This window comes from Trachemys scripta, chromosome 1, assembly GCF_013100865.1.
Source record: "Trachemys scripta elegans isolate TJP31775 chromosome 1, CAS_Tse_1.0, whole genome shotgun sequence".
Taxonomy (NCBI): Eukaryota; Metazoa; Chordata; order Testudines; family Emydidae; genus Trachemys; species Trachemys scripta.
Window position 1 is genome coordinate 240,380,066 of NC_048298.1, and position 16,251 is coordinate 240,396,316.

Genomic DNA, 16,251 nt, shown 5'->3' on the forward strand with positions numbered 1-16,251 from the left:
CGTTGGGACGGAGGCGATCGCTGGGCGGAGCGCGGCCCAGGGGCCCTGAGTGTGAGCGGCGCCGGGGGGATCTGCCCTGACGGCTCCCTCACTGCAGTGCCGGGGAGGTGACAGGACGCGATGCGTCGCGCCACAGCCGTTGTGTCGTGTCTGGGTCCCCTGAGCCACTTTTGTGTTATAATTGCGGGCAGGACGTGGCCCCGTGTGAGGGAGTGCGGTGGCCCCAAAACATCTGAACGTTAACTCCCTTATTTCCCCCAGTCCCTGTTATGGTTCCCTCCCTCTGCCCCCCATCTTCTGTGACTTTTCTGTCTGCAAGCCTCATTCTGGCTCTTTTCTTTCTGGTATGGGGAGAGAGCAGCTGCTTGTGTCTCCAAACCATTGCTTTTTATGTCAGGCTATATAAGGTTCTTAAAGGAACTTGTAGAGGGAACAATCAGGCCTGCAAGCTAATGCTAGATAGTAAGCAAAATGCCCCATGGCCAGATGTTTTTAACGAAAATACTAAAGGGAATGCAGAAGATTTGTTTGTATACAGTTTTGCATACAGATAGGATACATGAAAACATACCTAACATTTTAGTGCTCTTAGATTACTGCACTTTTGGCAGCATCACAAATCAGAGCAATTAGTCCAATTAAAGGAGGCTAAGCCTTTGAGGAGAGAGACAAGAGGGCAAGCCAACAAAGAGGATAAGCAGGATACCAGTAAATTAAGGAGCCTCAATTCAATTTTTCAAGGGTAGGGGCAGAGCTGGGTCATTAAACCTCAGTGAATTCCTTTGCCGTAGCAGAGCATTGCTCTATCTGGATTTATGAAGAGCTTGTGTACACATTGATGTATATTTCAATTACAAACCTTTTTTTTATATTTGTGATAAGGGAAAATAAAACAGTTTAAATAGACATTATCAGATAATTAGTTCCTGAATTTGTCATCTAGTACAAAAGTACCTGGAACACCTTTCATTAGATAAAAATAAATACAACATGTTGCTGAGAAATGAAAATAGCTACTACTTCCATTGAACTTATGCACATACTTTTTTTTTCCTGCTCTTGTGTTTTCTTTAATGGAGCTTATTCTAGCTCAAAATTATTATAACTGGAGGTTGAATGAATTGCATTTCTAAACATATTGTGGATTTTAAAAATATTAGTTTCTGAAAAAATTAAATTACTGGACCTGGCTCTGTTCCCTATTCTAGCCCCTTTCTGCTGCTCCAGTAGAGCAAAGAGGCCATAAATGTGACAGATCTTCCCATCCCAGCTACTGAGTCTCCTGGCATGGGGTAGTCACCCAGTGGTGCGAATCCAGCTCCTAGGCTACCCTCAACTCTGTGTAGGGGATGTAGCTGAAACATTATCGTGCTCTGGTCATCCCTGCCTGGTGGAATACTCCTTATGGGTGCCAAAGCCATCAGGCGAACCTTAGAACAGCTTTCTTATGTATGTTGGGACTTGTGTAGAATAATTCCCAAGATTGTAGAGCCCCAGTTTGCACCTTTGTAGACACCCACTCCCTCCTGCTGCACCAAGCAGGTACTGGGCACAGAAGAGACTCTGCCCTGCTATCTTCACAGATCATTTAAAAAAAAAAAATCAGGTGTTTTGACTAATATCAGTAAACAAGAACTGTCTTGTTGGTGACTGCCTCCACAAGGAAGCAAACTGAAAAGTTTAATTTTATTAGAAAGAGACTACATTTTTTTGGAGGGTTAGGGAGGTAAGGAAGGGATGACAAGGATCAATATTTGTAAATGGAAAAGGATAAAGGTAGTAGGAAGAGAAATGCAGTATTCTAGTTTCTAAGAAAGTATTACAAATAGAGCACAGTTCCAAAACAAAAAACAGTAAGAAAATGTATGATTAATTGTAGTAGCAGGTAACTATGCCCTGGCATTCATAAGGTCTGAGGGCTCATTTGCCAGTACGGACTTCCACTGGTAGGATTTGGTGTTGAAGTATGTTCATGAACATAAACCACAGTCAATCCCAAGCTGCTCCTTATTATCTTAGATACCTCTGGAGCAGTCACTGTTTTCTGTATATTCCCTGAAAACTGAGATATGCTTGTCTCCTGGGACACTAATGGAGTCCTACAAAATCAACTACATCCAAATTAGTTAGTATTCAAGAAAATATTGTCTAGTTCGTTTACATAGTGCCTTGAATTACACTGGGTGTTGTACAGAGCTATAAGATAGGTCAGTATATAAAAGAATATATGCTCTAAATAGCCAACATCCAGACAAGGCAATTGAGGGCAGGGATACAGCACCAAGATAGTGGATTTTTTGAATGCTTTCCTTCTATATTTGTGTTTTTTTTGTTTTGTTTTTTTAAATCCTTGACTAATTGGCCATATTTTTTCTATGACCATATCAGCTTGCCTCTTGCTTTTGTAATCCTTGACTGTTTAGTGATCCTTGACTGTTGTTGTTGGACTATTTTACTTTACTTGTATATAATTTAAGGTAAGTAAATTCTATTCCTCTTTGGGCTGTTTTAAAAAAAATACATAATCCAGTGTCCTACCTTCCCTGTCGTGTAAATCCCTGGAACCCTCCCCATCTTCCTTGATTAACCCTGATTCTCAATCCCCACAGTAGCTATATCATGAACTTGGGGGGGGGGGGGGGGGGAAATATATATATATATATATATATATATAAACTTATTAAAGAAACCAAAGTTCTGGCCTCTTCCTGACTAGCAGCTACTTCCATTTTCTGATGGAGTTGGGACTCGGAGAAGAAGGACTCTCAGTCCATGAGGCAGAAGGCCTCGTGTTCTGACTAATGAAGTGCAGCAACTCATCCTCTCTATTATTAGACTTAGAGAAGAAGTAAAAAAAAAAAAAAAAAGAACCATTTTAAAAATCACCTTGTTAAGTTATAGGCTTTGAAACCATGCTAGTGTGGGTGACAGATCAACCTTAAATGCTAGAAGAAGGGCACTGGTTCTCCAATTCCATTGCTTTTTCTCTGGAATTGACAGACTGCAACCTACGTGTAACTCACAATAAGTGGTCATTGAGGTTTCCCTGCCTCTCTTCAGGCCAGTAATCTGGATTTATATGACAAAAAAAGAAAAATCCTTTGCTCTTGGCAAAATGAAAGAATAACACTTTCACTAGAACCTTTAGACATATTAGCCTTTATATTGCAAAATCTCTTACGGTTGCTAATGCTGGCTCAACTTCACCTTTGTAACTTTGGTAGGTGGGCCGCTGGCTGTCACTGGTGTCTTAAGCAAATTATTTACCCCTGCTTGATTATGGTAACCAATCAACGACATTGGGGGCCTTGGTGTGTAAACACTAGTGGAGGCAAACCAGTGTTGGTAATGGTGGGCAAATTTTGCAGAGTTCACACCACCACTACAACTGTATCTCTATTACAGCCTCTTTAAGTTCATTATCTCTCGATATAGCTCTTAATTATTACTGCAGTTTTTTTAGCATCTGTTTATTTATTTATCTTTTCAAAGAATACCTTCTCCCATGTTGAATGTTAGGGTTTGTGGGAGCTAGGTTCATTAGCAGTATACTTCTTTGCTCACCCCAAGATATTTTTATTCACCGATTCCAAGGCCAGAAAGGACCATTGTGATCTTCTAGCCTGACCTCCCATAAAACACAGGTCATAGAACTTCCCCAAAATAATTCCTAGAGCATATGTTTTAGAAAAACATGCATTCTTGATTTAAAAATTTGTCAGTGATGGAGAATCCACCACAACCCTTGGTAAATTGTTCCAATGATTAATTACCATCACTTAAAAATGTATACCTTATTTCCACTATGAATTTGGTTAGCTTCAGCTTCCAGGATTGGATCGTGTTATACCTTTCTTTGCTAGATTGAGAGCCCATTATTAAATATTTGCTACTCATGTAGATACTTATAGACTATAATCAATTCTCCCCTAAACCTTCTCCTTGTTAAGCTAAATAGATTGAGCTGTTTGAGTCTGTCATTATAAGGCATGTTTTCTAATCCTTTAATCATTCTTATGGCGCTTCTCTGAACCCTCTCTGTTGCATGGTGAGCTACCATATTTCCTTTATACCCAATCTTAAATCCACTGAGAGTTTTTAATGCGTTTTATTTTCTGTATGCCGTTCATACATCCTGTTTTCTCAGCAGAGAAGTACAGTTAGTAATCAAAGTTCTCTTAAACCTAAACCTATAAATTAATAAATTACAGATTTAATTTTAACTTTTTTATTAAACTGGTAGGGACAGTCACTAATGCTACAACACATTTGCCCAATTACAGTTGAAGTTTAGAAAATATATGTAGTGATCATGTATTTGTTAAAATTTTCAAACCAAGATGCCTGATTTTAGTCATTTGACTTGAAAACTTTGATCTACATGCTCTTAATCTTCAGAATAAAATTAATCCTAGTACAGTGACGCCTAGTACAGTGCCGCCTAGTATAAAACAAATGTGTGTTTGTACATAAGTAATTTCCTAGTGATTCCTGTTCCTGAAGGCACGAATTTATGGCAATTGCGTGACACAATTTTCCAACCACTTTTCTCTAAGCCATTACCTTTGCAATTCTGCTACTCCCCCCTCCCCCCACACACACACTAATCTGAAATCTTTTCAAAGCATTCTCAGAATTATTTTAAGGTCGAAATATTAAAAAATTCAGCATAGTATGATATGAGATTGATTGTCAGAATAAAGAGACACTGCCAACGTGATCATATTTGAAAAGGCAACCAAAAAACCCAAACAGATCCTTTTGCTATGTTACCAATGACTGCACTACAGACATTTTAAATGGAAAGAATTGTAATACACATACTCTTCAGCATTTTTGGAGTATGAGTTTCCAAAACTGCAGGGAAATACTAAAGTAGAATTTTTAGTTATCATTCTTTATTGCATACTCTTCATGCGCCTTTCCTTTTAAACTTTCCTAAAAACATTTAAGTTCACAGTAGGTTTTTTTTATTCAAAAAACTAAAATTCTAGCAAATGCTACTTGACAGTGTCTATTTAAAGTTGCATTCACAACTTTCCAGATCAGAAACTTAGCACCTTTTCTGACAGAAGCAAACAGAATACAAATCCCTACTGTAATCATCTCTAAAGTATCAGTTTTTTCCCTATCAAATTAATGGTGTCGGATTTGTTTAAAACTTTTTTTTTTTTTTCAAGAATTACATTTCTTTTGGCTATTTCTTTAGTGACTGAGAAACCTGGAAGAGTTGGTGAAGGCCCAGTTTATTATTTTGTTAGTCATGTTCAGCCTGCTTCCACTAATGGTCAGTTTAAACTGATATTGTTCCACTTTCTCCTTTAATTTAATCAACGATGTATATAGTATCGGGGTATATTTGATGGGTAATTTCTAAATTATTTTCCCCTTGTCTATTTTAAGCTGGAGTGTCTAATGCAGTTAGTGAGAGTTGGCGCTACTGTAAATGCCTGTACAACACGTTTTGCCCAAACACCAGCCCATATTGCTGCTTTTGGAGGACATCCTCAGTGCCTGATCTGGTTGGTTCAAGCAGGGGCCAACATAAACAAGCAGGTATGGATTAATGTTGGCTTTGATATTGGTTTAGTTTTTAAAAATACTTACATAGCTCTGGATCCACAAAGGGACTTGTGCTGTGATGCTGAGCGTTGCAGTGCCTAACTTCTAGGCACCTAAGATGTCACAGGAACAGTGGTGCAATCCACAAAGCCTGAGTTAGGTGTCTGAACCTGGTACACAATGAATGGGGAGAGATAGGCATCTTAGAATGTGATTCCCATAAGCTAGCTGGCTAGGCGAGGAGCAACCTAAACAAGCCGATGGGAGAGGTTTCTTAAGCTCCACCCTTTTCATGGAGATAGTCACCTACATCCAGGCTGCAGAGAGGTGCCTATCTCTGCTAGCGACCCACCATGGGAGGGTGGAGAGCGAGACTCTAAAGCCTCGTGTTTAGTGCATCACTTAGAAGGTGGGAGATCCATGTTCCAGCCCCACTGCTCTAGTGACTCTGCCAAAGCTTCAACAGCAGAGATTGAGGTAGTCTCACATTGAAATATCCCATAGCTCTGGAGTTAGAGCACACTGCTTAGAGGTAGGATTTGAATAAGTGTCTCCTTTCAGAGTGGGGAATTGAACTCGGTTCTCCCACTTTCCATGTTGAGTAATCCAGTCGTTGGGTTGAATGTTATAACGTGGGTGGATTTTGAATGGTACCACACACCTGGATCGGGCCCCGAAAACAAAATAGGCATTCACTTGTCTTTCCCTTTGCCAGTTTGTGGATTGCTCTTGGACTTAGGTGGAAGTGAGGAAGCAGCACACCTGCCCATGGGCAGAAACATAGGCACCTAGGAAATATTTATGCTGAAAACTTAGGCACCGAGTGAGTTCAGATGCCTACAAGGTTAGGCAGCAACTGAGCAGGAGTTATATGGGTTACAGTGAGGCCTAAAAACGGGAACTTAAGGACCTAAGTACCTTTGTGGCTCTGGACCATAGTCCTTAATGAAGGGTAGTTTGGAAAAGTTTTAATTATTTGTATCTCATGCTTTCTACAGTTAATGATTAAGTGTCTTATAAAATGAGATTTATAAAGAAATTATAATTACCGTTAGAGTAAATATGTTTTAACTCAACTGAAGATTTGAATAACCCATTTTTCTGCTCCAAGATTTGAGGTTTGGCTGCTGTTTTCAGTAAAACTGTCTTTATCAAGTTGCTGTGTTATTAGCAGCATGACCACAATTCTGTTGTTACAATGCATCTCTTAAACAGATAAGAATGTAAAACATACAACTGTAAGTCAAGCCACCATATCTAATTAAATCATGGAAACCACCAGTTAATGCAACATGATTCAATCAAAATTCCAACTGGTATTAATAGGAGCTGACTGGGATTATTTTAGGATGTACTTGTTTTCATAATATTTCTCTTCCGAGGCTAAAGGTCTTATAAAATTCAACAAGTGACTTCTTTAAACTTTTTTAAAAACCTACATTTTTCATCATCATAATATGGGTGGATGAATAGATTTTTATCTGAGCTAGTTAATCTTCATTACTATATTGTGAGGCTGGACTAAGATTTATTTGTGGTTAGAGGATGTATTAGGCAATGAAATTGTGTGGGTAACTTGTACTCTGGAACTTTCTTAACAGTAATAGAGACAAACAGTAATAATTACAGGTTTGTACTGTTGTGCCTTTGCAAAAAATGTGGTTATTAATGCACAGCAAGCATGACCATAAATTCCTTCAGTGCTGAACAATTTGCCATGTATATTCTAGCATAGTGGTTCTCAAATTGTGGGTTGGAACCCCAAAGTGGATCACAGCCCCATTTTAATGGGGTCGCCAGGGCTGGCTTAGAATTGCTTGCGCCCAAGGCTGAAGCCCAACCCCTACCACCTGAAACCTGAGGGGTTTAGCCCTGCATGTTGGGACTCAGACTACAGGTCCCATGCCTGGAGCTGAAGCCCTTGTTCAGCTTTGCCACCCCACCTCACCTGGGTCAGTGGGGCTCACGTGTGCTCAGACTTCAGTCCCCACTCCTGGGGTCGTGTAGTAATTTTTATTGTCAGAAGGGGGTCGCGCTGTAATGAAGTTTGAAAACCCCTGTTCTAGCAGCAATGAAAACATTTATTATAATGCTGTGGAGTGGCAATTAATATAAACAGATTTAAAAAAAAAATCTACAGTGGTGGATCAGAAATTTTACAGTTGCATTGTAATACTTCGCTTTTAACAACAACAACAAAAGGGTTACTATCTGTTTATGCTGTAAAATATTTACCATAAAACAAATAGGATGTGCAATATTGTCAAGTTAATTCTGCTGTAGGAACTTTAACTTTCATTTTTAAATTTTATTTTAATTGTGCAACTTTAACTTCTAATGTAATTTTTTAAAAGAAAAAGTTGTGTGTGAGCATTTTAATATCCAAATGGTCTCAATTGTTAAGACAAATGGGGTAGTAGAGCATTCACTGAGGTCGCATTTTACTGTTAATAGAGGCTTGCATGAGGGAAAGAGGTTAGCTTGTACCTTGAGGAAGGACTGTGCTATGATTGTTTCAATGAGACATGAACAATTGCCCACACAAAAGTTACCCCATCATCAACCTCTGGAGCTGTTGTTCAGAAATGTGCATTTTTGTTGTCACAAAAGGGGCTTAATTAGGATCTGCTATAACTGAGCATGCTCAAAGTAAGAACTGAATTTCTAGACTTATAATTTCATTATCCAACTAGCTTTGCTTGTCTTGATTTAGTGTGATGAGCCTTCCCTTGTAGTAACAATAGACTCATAGAAAGGGTATGGATGAGAAGTACTTTTTTCTTGCCATTGAACTGTACTCTGTGCAGCCTATTGGCCACTGGAAAAGAGAGGTTGGTTCTTCTTGTTGACCCATTCTATCTGGTATTCTATCCAGAGTATTGTACCGAATAAAAAGAGTGATTTTGGAGGTAGGGAGAATTCATTAGTTTTCCCTTAAATTTGATCTCAGATGTCCTTTCGAAAGAATAAAATTTACTTGCTAGTTTTCAAAATTCACTTGCTAGTTTTCAAAATTCCGGGGTTTTTTAAAGTTCAGGGATGGGGAATAACTTTTTTCAATGGCAAGTGGGTTGTGTTTTCCAGTCTGATGTAAATCCCAACATGCTTGAGTTTTTTTCCTCATAATCTAACAAAACAAACCAATCATCTTCTAGTTAAATATAATTGTAAATAATTTCATCGCTCCAGAAGAGTGTTTCAAAAGTAGCAAGTGAATAATAGTTATAATTTAAATGTTGCCACCTTAAGTACAGGATTTGCTATTAAACAAATGCTGTAAATAAGCACAATGATCATATTTTCTGTAGTTCTCTTAATCCACTAAATGTCTGTAATTAGAGTGGCATTACCACCCCACTCCATGGTCTCAGGGGTGTTGGAGGAATTTTGTCTGGGACAGCAGGAGAAAAAAAATTCCTTGACCCATTTAAGGAGCATACCTCTGTCTGCTCCTCTTAATAAGACATTCAGCCCTCTCATGGTCTATAAGGAGACTCTGGGTTGAATGGTAGGTCATAAGGCAGTAGCAAGGACTGTTGGCTCCTGTGAACTTAAGGGTTTTGTACTGGTGACCCCTTTCGCACAGCAAGCCTCTGAGTGCGACCCCCTCCCTTATAAATTAAAACACTTTTTCATATTTAACACTATCATAAATGCTGAAGGCGAAGCAGGATTTGAGGTGGAGGCTAACAGCTCGCGAACCCCCCCATGTAATAACCTCACGACCCCCTGAGGGGTCCTGACCCCCCCGGCTTGAGAACCCCTGGTTTATAAGCTTCTTCCCAACCCTGGGCACTATTCTGCCCTGGAAGAAGAGCTCCCCACCTCCACTTCTTGGGAGGAGAACCAGGTCTCTTGGGAGTTGCTGTGGAAATCATGCTAGTTGTGTTTTATGAAAAAAGGAATTTTCTCTTTCTGCCATAATCACATGGCATTAGTTTCCTTGTGAGGCATCCAAAATAGAGAAACCCAGAACAACCTTTACAACACTATTAAAGTAGTGGTCACATTCATAATTGGATACTGGCTACCTTTACTAATCCATTTCTTTAATTCATGTCAGGAAAAAGACACTGAATGTTTAGAAATAATGTAACTTTATTTTTTTGGAGCAGTTATACCTGACAAAATGTGCTCTGTCTTTGCAGGATTATGTTGGTGAAACCCCTATTCATAAAGCAGCACGATCTGGTAGTATGGATTCCATAAGTGCCCTTGTAGCTCATGGAGCTCAAATAGAGTAAGTGGGGTTTTTTGCTTGGTTGTTGTGTGTCTAACTAACTAACATAGGATAGCAAACATAGATACTAATAAAACTGAAAAAAATCAGAACAGCAAACATCTTATTAAGAGAACTTCAGTTAGACATGTTCATTTATTGTAAAACTTAAGATTTTTAACATGTCTAGTAATAAAAAATATTGCACTTGAAGTGATATCAATCAGTGCAATATATGAAACAGAGTGTATATTTAAGTTATTAAAACCATATTTATCACACCTCTGTAAAATGCCCCCAAATTTTACATCTTGTCTGTTATGTAGTTATCTATTACAACACATTACATCATATTAATGAATAAATTTACAAAAGAGCTAGAGCAGAGTTATTTGCCAAAAAAAGATTCACTCAGCTATTAGTGTAATAACTTTTGTTAGTATATATTGTGTATTTGCACTGTTAACTTTTTTCTTTAAAGGTTTATGTACTGCAAAAACATTCAGAAAATTTCACAAACTTTTGCAACTTACAGCATGGACAAAATGGATGCAGTTTTCACCTAGACATGTTGAGTATAAGCTCTACGGCTTATAATAATGTAAATACTTTAGCACTTTGTTTATAATTAGAACTAGCTTTTATTATTTAAATGATAATTAGTGTGTTTTTGTATTTTAACCTGAAATGTGAATCTCTGAGTTATAAGTGAAGTAAGAATCAGAGTTAATTTCTTGTTTAACCCTTTGGTTTCCATCTTACTGTTTTTTGTAATGCTGCATCAATGAAATCTGCCTTAATTAGTTTTTTGTTACGGTACCATATAATGTCCAGAAAGCATAATTTACAGGTTAATAATATTAAACACAACTGTCTTGCTAGTATAATGGTGTTCAATTAAAAATTGTTATGCAAACTCTGAGTAGAATTTTGACATGTTCCTTGAAATCAAACTTAATTTTATAAATCCCCATTTTGAACTGAACACATCTGAAAGTGAATGCTTGAGGCAAACTTGAATTAAAATTTACTGTGGAATTGAGGAAACCTTAATTATCATCATCAATTAGTAGGTGACCAGTTGATTTTGAAATTGTCCGAAAGGATAATGTTAAGTGGTATAGAACTTTATTATAAAGTACTTGAAATAAATAAGATTCTCGAAGTAAAATAAACTAATAGCACTAATAGAATTTTCCTTATACAAGCAGTACAGTTAAGAAAGACTGCTCTAAATTTAAATAATTGCATTAATCTTTCCTGATATTGACATGTCATTGTGCTGTGTAGGCAAAATATTGCTATAAACTTTTGTAGAGGGTATCTAACTTTAGCCAAAACTATTTTTGGTCTTTCTATGTAATCTAAAGTGCAAAAGAAATAGTGCAGATTTATGACAATTTGATGTAATAGATTACCAAATAGACAAAATTGGTAATTTCATTATTTGTACAGTGCTTTAGGTGTTTCATGGGGCTTTATAGACCAGTAAAATAATAGGTCCTGCTCTGAGGGGATAATAGTCTAAGGCCTCAGTTTTTCAATCTCATTTGCTTCTGTGGACTGTTAGTCTGCATGGACCCTAACTGAATGCAGTTGGACTCTGTGTAAGCCCACATGTTTGTGTTTGTAGATCAGTTTCCAGAATCAGTGCCTTAATTTGATTCATCAGTTTCATATGGAGTGAAATCCTGGGCCTAGTAAACTCAATGAGAGTTTTGCCATTAACTTCAGTGGGGCCAGGATTTCACTTATAGTTTTTCAAATTTAAATGGCTAAAATTAAGCCATATCCATATTTAAACATCTGAAAAGGGTATTGATTTTTAGGCATCCAGGTTTGAATCTGGACCCACAGTTAATGGTCTTGTTGATTATGTAACCTCTTGAAAATTCAGAATACCTTAAGTATTAAATTTTTATTCTTATCTATTCTGTGTCTTAAAGAAGAAAAAATTGGACTCTTCCCACTATGCTATACTAATTAACTCAACCATGGATATAGTAAATGAAATGATTGATTATATGGGATCAAAAGAAGTTTTATTTTTAAATACAGAATTAAACACATTGAACCAAATACACTGATGTTGTAAAGCAATTATTATGTCTCTGATTTTAGTTAACTGTGCCCATAGGTCCTGGTGGTGAACTTGGCCCTTGGTTCATAGTAATTTGCACTACTTATTCTGTTTTCTATAAATAAATTCTTGTTTATTTCTTTATACAGTGTTTTTGTTACTAAAAACTGTAGTTGCATGAAGATGCAGAGAATACAGCTATGACTGCAGATAGGCAAATATAAAGACACCTGATATAAACAGGTATACAATGTATGCTGAATTTCACATCATTTACTTGTGTTGCCTGGGAAGTAACACAAGGATACTAAGACTTCATTGTTTTACTATGGACTTACTACTATTAGTAGTATAATATTTTCATCAGGATATCTCTTATTAAAGCCTGATAATTGAAATAATGCTCTTTTAAAATTGAGTACAAAAGCTAATTTGGGCTACCACAATGTTTGATAAGTTTTTACAGTATTCTTATTACTCATTAAGTTAAATTGGAAACTAACGGATGTTGACTGTATTTAATTTTATCCTTGCTGGACAGATAATGATAACTTTAGTTTGAATAAATTTACTTTCTTGAAGTTCTCTAAGTTTACTTTATTTCCAGCGTAGTAGTTCACCACTCCTATAAAATAAATACAATATGTTGCAGTCTAAACTGGACTAAGATTTGCATTATTTCCCTAATTGATGAAAAAAAAAATGGGTCTCCATTCCTATGTAAATTTTTAATTGTAAAACAATTTTAAATGTACCCCATTGAAAATAGTTTGACTTTTTTGGTGGTATTTTCTTTCTCATATTAGCTGAATCATATTCTGTGCACAGTATGTCCTACATCCATAGAAATGACTGCTTCTAACTATGGAATCTTGAAGAGGGGAAGCAGGTGGTCACAATGTCCTCATATGAGTGAAAAGGTTTGCTGTGTAACTGACTTATTAATGTGGATAATACCTTTTAAAGTAATCAATAATAACTGCTGGATTTTTATTAAAATTGCATAGTAGCACAATTTATATATTTGTCAAAATTGTGCACATTAAAAATAATGATGAAGCAAGTGTTCACAAAACTCTACAAAGAAAAGACTTCTTGGTGCCAGGTTTTCTTTTGCCCTGTTAATATATCTTTTCCACACCCAAATTATTCGATAACTTCTAAAAATACACTTTTATAATATTTCATTCATAAAAAAATACCCAAATATAAATCCTGAACACGCAATGTTGGATAAATGGGAAAGAAATACACATCAGTATATCTGCTGTTATTATTGACAGTGATCATTTGAAACGATTTCTGGCACTTTGCATCTGTGCATCATATCAGCACATTTCTGATCACATCATTCTTTTTCCTGTTTGTATGAACAGTTCAGACTTCTGCAACTGCCATTTGAGCAGCCACACTGTACTACTTCAATGACTCAGTCTTGAGTTGGATTGACGGAAGAGACCCTCTGCCAATGGCCAATTGTTGCTTCATCTGTATCCTGCTATGGTGGCGAGAGAACTCTTCACTTGAGATCATGGCGTGGTTTGATACGTGTTCATTCAGATGAACACACTAAATCTTGCTAAGGGCAGTTGTTTTGCTTAAATTGACAAAACGGAAGAAATTCCACGTTTTTTTCCATACCATGTTTGTTCTTGAAATATTCAGATATATTGTTCAGAGTTCTTGAATACCGAAATACAAGTGAAAGGTTCATTTGTTTGAAGAAGAGTTCTGTAAAATCTTGTAGAAAAATAGTTTATATGTTCTGCTGTCAAGCTGTCAAAGCCTGGTAGTGATGCGCCAGTACCGTTGTCTATGGCCATTAAAGAAAAGTTACAGAGGAAAAAGTGTTTTCCTTCCTGGTTTGGGATAACTTAATTTGGTCTCCAAGGGAAGATATTGAAGTGCTGAGATAGACATGTCAATAGCCAAAGTCAAAATGAGACCAGTGGCTTTTGAAACTGTGAAATCAGTAGTACATCTGCTTCTGTTGGGTGAATGACCTACATTATGATGATACTTTATGCATTCAGCTCTAGTTGACACACAGGTTTCAGCTACTTTCTCAGCAGAACTGTTGCCTGTTCTATTGATTATGTATTAATTCCCAGTTAGCATTCTGTGGTTTGCCAGGGCTCAGCCTCGAGCTCGAAAAGAGTTCTCAATATGATGAGAGCCCTGATGTGCAGAGGAAAAATACTTACACTTAGGAAGGGCCTTTTGACTTTGTAATATTTTTATTAATACGGTTAGCAAGATCTCTACCTACTTTACTGGGTTGGAATGTTTGTGATAATTCAGAATGATCAAGACCTCTGGCATCAGAGCATTCATATACTCACTCCATCCTTTGCGGAGAAACGTGAAGTATCAGTCATTATCTTTCTTCTCTTCATCGTTACCATCATCACCAGTGGGTGTCATTCTGCCTTCTCTCAAGGCACACAGGCCAGGATATAGCTTTTATATTGAATTATGATGATGCCCACTGTGCTTTAGTCCCTTTTCCTTATTTGAACTTCCACACCCTTCTTCTAAGGTGCCCCACTTATCATAGGCAACTTGTTCATTCCCCTCATTAAGATTTATATCACTCAGTCACCATAATAACTTGTGGCTAGCATGTTGTTGACACCCTTTTGTCTGCAAAATCCCCAAAATACTCTAACCAGTTTTAACTTGTACATTGCAATATATAATTCCTAAATATCAGCAATGTGATACACATATTTGATGCAGCATTCTATCTTATGACAACTTCTGATCTAGGGTCAGTTACTGGATATGAATGTTACTTGCTTATATCAGGTGTTTCTTCAGGCCTGTGGCCTTGTCTGTCTAAACTAAATATTTTACAGGCCTGTAGGCCCTTTGTTATAACATAATTAATACTTCTATTTCACCTCAATCTTTTATCCTTGGCTACAGAACAGATTGGGAGTACTTTGAGTGAATGAATTCAGTCCTTTCATTATGTTACTAGCTTGGTGTTTATAGTACTTCCTCAGTTTATCATAACTTCCTCACCTTTGTACTGTTGACTTAATCTGCTTTTGCATTCCTCCCTTCCTCCCCCCTCCCCCCACAGGTTTTAATTATTCTTATTTGGCTGCTTCCTCCTTTTTTTTTTTTTTTTTTGAAGTACTGGAACAGGTTTTTTAATGGCAGCTTCTTTTAGATCCTTTGAGAAGCCCTCTGAAGTCTCTGTAGCCACATTTATCATCACATTCTTTTTAAGGTGAATTCTAGTTGGCATTTTAATTATTACTTCTTTTAGGATTTCCTTAGCCCTCATGCATGCTGGTTGTCTCATTTTACCATAAGAGATTACTTAATTTTTCCAAATTTTGCCTTCCAACAGTGAAACCACAGTAATGCTTAGATTTCATGGTGACAGATACCTTAGATAGAAATCTTATAACCTGATCTTTTATACTATCTGTCAGTCAGATCCTCATCAATTTTGAGGGGAAAAATCAAGATTTCTCCATTGGTTGGATTCTACTTCAGGATTTAGGAACCTGTTTCACATATAGGTCTGTGCTTGTCACCTAGCAGGTATATGGGGTTTCAAGTATGTGAAGTTGTTTATTCTTGGTCTCTTAGACTCCTGGTGCTCTGTAGCATGTGCCTACAGTTGCATTTTTTTTTTAATATTCTTTTTTTCATTACCCAAATAATTTAACTATCATGCCTTCATTGTTGAATGGGAGCTTGCTATCATTAAGTATTCTTGATGTGAAATGCTTCTCCTACACCACTTCTTCTCCACTAGAGTATACATGGCAGTACTGACACTCAGTATAGAAGAATCTACTAGTTTTGTTATGCCCAAATACTTCTAATTCTTATTGATTATTTTCCATCTCACTTTCATTTAAATACTTCTTAGCACAGTGTTTCATATTTATGATAAACCACTACATAGTCCTTAGTTTGAAAAGGGTCTATCTTGTAGGTACCTCCTTTCCAAACTCAATTCCTTACCTTCCTTGTGGCATCTATACCTCTTAGTTACTTAAAGTAATTTAGGACATTATCAAGAAGATGCAATTGAAATCAAACTCAGTTTTGTTACACGGATCTTGTTAGGGCCAATTTCAAGGAAGTTTTTGAAAATAAGTAACCTTAAACCTGACTCTATTCAGTAGAGAGAACAGACCATCAGGTTAATGTGCTCTTGGAGTCAAGTATCAGGGGGTAGCCGTGTTAGTCTGTATCTACAAAAACAACAAGGAGTCTGGTGGCACCTTAAAGACTAACAGATTTATTTGGGCATAAGCTTTCGTGAGTAAAAACCTCACTTCTTCGGATCCGAAGAAGTGAGGTTTTTACTCACGAAAGCTTATGCCCAAATAAATCTGTTAGTCTTTAAGGTGCCACCAGACTC

General features: G+C 37.1%; 1 protein-coding gene and 1 long non-coding RNA gene across 4 annotated transcripts in view; both read left to right on the plus strand.

Moving 5' to 3' along the window:
- Window positions 1-16,251, plus strand: part of ANKRD10 (ankyrin repeat domain 10) — a 43,878-nt gene that overhangs the window by 958 nt on the left and 26,669 nt on the right. For 2 of the 3 annotated variants that reach the window (XM_034758155.1, XM_034758154.1), the window contains exons 2-3: window positions 5,404-5,556; window positions 9,711-9,802. In XM_034758155.1, the coding sequence (XP_034614046.1) occupies window positions 5,404-5,556; window positions 9,711-9,802 (245 nt within the window). Of the gene's footprint in view, window positions 1-5,181; window positions 5,288-5,403; window positions 5,557-9,710; window positions 9,803-16,251 lie in introns of those variants that run through there. The other variant, XM_034758156.1, reaches the window with a different exon arrangement.
- The window catches only part of LOC117870796, an 8,186-nt gene continuing 4,047 nt past the window's right edge, over window positions 12,113-16,251 (plus strand). The window contains exons 1-2 of the long non-coding RNA XR_004644041.1: window positions 12,113-12,781; window positions 13,238-13,351. This is a non-coding gene — a long non-coding RNA (uncharacterized LOC117870796). The remainder of the gene's footprint in view (window positions 12,782-13,237; window positions 13,352-16,251) is intronic.